Source organism: Cynara cardunculus, unplaced genomic scaffold, assembly GCF_001531365.2.
Source record: "Cynara cardunculus var. scolymus isolate 2C unplaced genomic scaffold, CcrdV1 Un_Scaffold_3182, whole genome shotgun sequence".
NCBI lineage: Eukaryota > Viridiplantae > Streptophyta > Magnoliopsida > Asterales > Asteraceae > Cynara > Cynara cardunculus.
The window spans coordinates 12,167-16,206 of NW_020201377.1; the positions used below are offsets into that span (position 1 = coordinate 12,167).

At 32.4% G+C, this 4,040-nt stretch overlaps 1 protein-coding gene across 1 annotated transcript in view; it reads left to right on the top strand.

Annotated features, from left to right (window-relative positions):
- The first annotated feature begins 2,909 nt into the window (after positions 1-2,909).
- LOC112503530 (sodium transporter HKT1-like) overlaps positions 2,910-4,040 on the top strand; it is a 5,680-nt gene continuing 4,549 nt past the window's right edge. Inside the window, exon 1 of the mRNA XM_025107547.1 lies at positions 2,910-3,970. Coding sequence (XP_024963315.1) covers positions 2,910-3,970 — 1,061 coding nt within the window. The remainder of the gene's footprint in view (positions 3,971-4,040) is intronic.

The following is a 4,040-nucleotide window of genomic DNA, read 5'->3' on the forward strand; positions in this document are numbered from 1 at the left end:
TTAGCCCAAGAGGTTGTAACAGAACCCGACTAAGCAGTTCCTTAGCCCAAGAGGTTCCAAGTAAAACTTGACTAAGAAGTTCCTTAGCCCAAGAGGTTCCAAGTAAAACTTGACTAAGCAGTTCCTTAGTCCAACGGTTTTGAGCAAAGCATCGACTAAACAGTTCTTTAGTCACAAGTATTATAAAACATAAACATGCAAAGTTTGCTCAATCTCATGCTTTTCCCCCCATAAAACATATAAAAAGCATTAAAAGTGGGGTCGTGAGAACTCACAAGTTTGGCGAATATCCGTGTGTTTCCTMTAGGGACTTGSTATGCTTGCTCGAACTTCCTGACAGACCAACCAGCGCTATATTAACTTAATGGTTTCCTGCCTAAGGTAGATTCAAGTTGTTTTAAATGCAAAGCCATCAAGTGTTTTTATAAAATAAAGTCGATTTTAATTATTTATTAAAAAGGAACCTTCCAAAATCCAAATAATGACATCATTAAATGTCATCCCAAAACAATGATGACAGCCGTCAACTGTCAAAATCAAGAGATTTTGAGTGGGTTTAACACTCTTTTCAAGAATTCTTCAACCTTGAGTCATACGCCTCCCAAAATTGTTTGCATGCCYAAGAATGRCAGMAATGATGGAGAGGGTCTCGAGCTCAACGTTCTTGATAATCAAAACTTTTAACACCAAAAACATCAACTTTAAATAATTTCCACAGAAGAAATAAAACAAATAAAAGCTTGATTCCAGCAAGCTAACAGGACGGGAAATCCTATTTAAAGATTCATGCAAGATTCAATCATCCAAGAATATGATCGGACCTCACATGCAAGAACTCTCTTCTTCTTTCTTAGGGGCTAAAGAATATTGGGTCACAGATTATCATCCCAACGAAGACACATGCAGGTCTTTGATGAATAATCTCTCCTCTTTAAATCCCATAAATCTTACTCAAAGAATCGAGTAGGGAAAAGGATAACGAGTTTCGAACAACTAAAAAGGATTAACAGCTTTTTAAAATATACCTTTTCTTGGTCGAATGATATAAACAAATCTCAAGAACAGCAGAAATCTTCGAGCTTTGCAAGGAGATGGAATCGGTTGGAAGGTGATGAATGATAGAGTGAGATAAACGAAATGGCTGAAACTTTTGAAGAACGAAGAATTTTCAAAAGAAAATGAGGTATTTATATGGGGCTTCAAGAGAAGAAATGGGCTGACTCTAAAGGCCCAAGCCCAAGAAGGCTTTTATTTATTAAATATAAGGCCCCAATAAATACAACAAACAAAACAATTTTTAACAAAAGATTTTTTTTTTTAAAAACTCCACTCTTTCAAAATAAAAATAGGCAACTAAATAAATAAAAGAAAATTGAAACTTTGGAAATTTTTGAATTTTAAAAGAACGAGACTAAAATATCAACTTTATTTTTATGTGAAATATTTAAAGACTAATTGGCTTGCATGAATTAACTTGGTTAGCTACCGTCGAAACATGATCTAATCAGACTAATTAAACAAGACGATCTCTGGTCATCGAGGCYAAATCCTAAAAAGACTTAGTTTTCAATCAGGATCCTGAAATAAAGTACTAACCTGATAACCCTCATTGCAGAGTTGTCACACATGAAGTACTGTTTATTGATGCATATTACTTAAAATTCAAGATTACAAGTAGATTGTGCTTAAGTACAACTTATTAAAGCTCTATCTTTGAATTCTTATAACTAACTGTAAATAAACATAATCAAATACAAGATAAACATCTCATTTTAAATAAAAATCTAAAATATAATTAGGATAATCATTAAATTCTAACAGAATACTAATTATTATTTTATAAAAAATATATTATTAAACCTAAATTAAATTATAATTAAAAAATTGAATTAAGGAAATTACACCAAACACAAGAACTTTTAGAAAGAATAATTTGATACTGATATCGATATATATATATTTTTTAAAAATTTATAATATTTTTAAATTTATATTTTATTCAAAAATAAAACATTATCGTTTTCTCAAAACCACATAAAACCGTATTACATCGACATAAAAAGGGAATAAAATGAAACACTGAAATCAAGATGTGTCTCGATGCATTGCACGAGTACCCTTCTAGTACTTATAAAATATATTGGTTGTTGGAGTTGTGAAGATATCTATTCAAGAATAACGATTTTAAGTAAAATAGTTGGATAATTAGGTCAAAATATTTGATGGATTCCAATCCGGTTAAATAAAAAAACCGGTAGTAACTAAAAATCGATGCATATATCAATCCAATCCACCATGATCGACTTCACACAAAATTCATTGAATGTAATAAAAGGTAGCCATATATTGACTATTGAATGTTCATTCACATAATTCTATCAGAGATGCACAAAATGACAAAAAGTTCGTGATCAGGCCTTCAAGGTTGGTTGTTACAACCAGACGTTATAGATTTAGACATATCTAATTAATTAAATAATAATGAAATAGAGTTTCTTTGTTTTACGGAATGCAATAATTCATACAAGCTTACAATTTAGTTTTCATGTATTGTTCGTATATGAAATAACAAATGTAAAAATGTGTTGTTTATATAATGATGCTTCATACACAAAACAACTGTTTTTTTTTTTCACAAACAAAATATACAGTCATGAATATTTTACATACAAAACAACTATACGTAAATATTACATTTCTATATGTGAAATAAAACATTATAAAAAGATTCGCAAGTTTTATACGATTTATAGGATTTACAAAAATAAAGATTTTAATTGAAATTGATCATCCCATGAACAATTCCACCTATACTTGATTGCGACGAACGTTATAAAAATGTGTCTGAATTCTCTTCTATATAATTTAAAATCATTCATCCTCTAAATGCAAAGCAAAATATTACAAAAATGATGATTGCTCCAACTATTTTCGTAAGAAATACATACTTGTGTTCCTTCCTTCATGCTCTACTACTTCGAGTGGATCTTATTTGGTTGCAACTCTATTACTATGCCACCCTATTCGTTTTAGGCTTCTTTGTTTTGGCCAACTTGGAACCAAGAGATCCCCTTCATCGCCCCAAAAACTTTGATCTTTTCTTCACCACCGTCTCAGCTGCAACTGTTTCTAGCATGGCCACAGTTGAAATGGAGGTTTTCTCGAATACCCAACTGATTATCTTGGCGATTCTGATGTTTTTGGGAGGAGAAGTTTTCACTTCAATGCTTGAACTTCAATTCAAAAAGTTCAAGTTGTTGGAGACAAAGAAGACTCACTTTAACTCTAATGGTTGTGCAGATCTTGAGAATGATTTGAACTCTTTGAAGAGCAACATAGACTTGAAGTACAATTCCATGAAGTTGTTAGGGTTTATCATCCTATTTTACATCTTTATTGTGCATGTAAGTGCATTTCTTCTAGTTTCTCTATATATAAGCCTTGTTCCATCGGCAAAAGAAGTTGCAAATAGTAAAGGTGTTAGCATACCCGTATTCTCAACTGTTACCATAATCTCTACGTTCAGCAACTGTGGCTTTCTCCCAACAAACGAAGGTATGATGGTTTTCAAGAAAGATTTAGGTCTGCTACTTATTTTGATCCCACTGGTTCTTCTTGGAAACACATTGTATCCTGTRATCCTTCGAGTTATWCTGTTAATTCTTGGTAAGGTGAGTAAAAGGGAGGAACTGGAGTACATATTGAAAAACCATTCGGAKATGGGGTACAACCATTTGTTATCAGGGGTCCGGTGTCGGTTTCTTGTTCTAACATCTATAGGGTTCATAAGTATTCAGTTTATTCTTTTAATAATTATGGAATGGAAATCTGATATCATGGARGGGTTGAATCCTTYGGAGAAAGTAGTAGGGTCTTTATTTCAAGTTGTGAATACGAGGCACGCCGGTGAATCGGTGTTTGATCTTTCCCTCCTGTCTCCAGCAATCATTGTGTTATTCGTCACGATGATGTAAGTCCCTCTTTGCTCTCTCCAAACTTCAATTCTAGCTTCATTTAAACATGTTCAAATCTAATATATA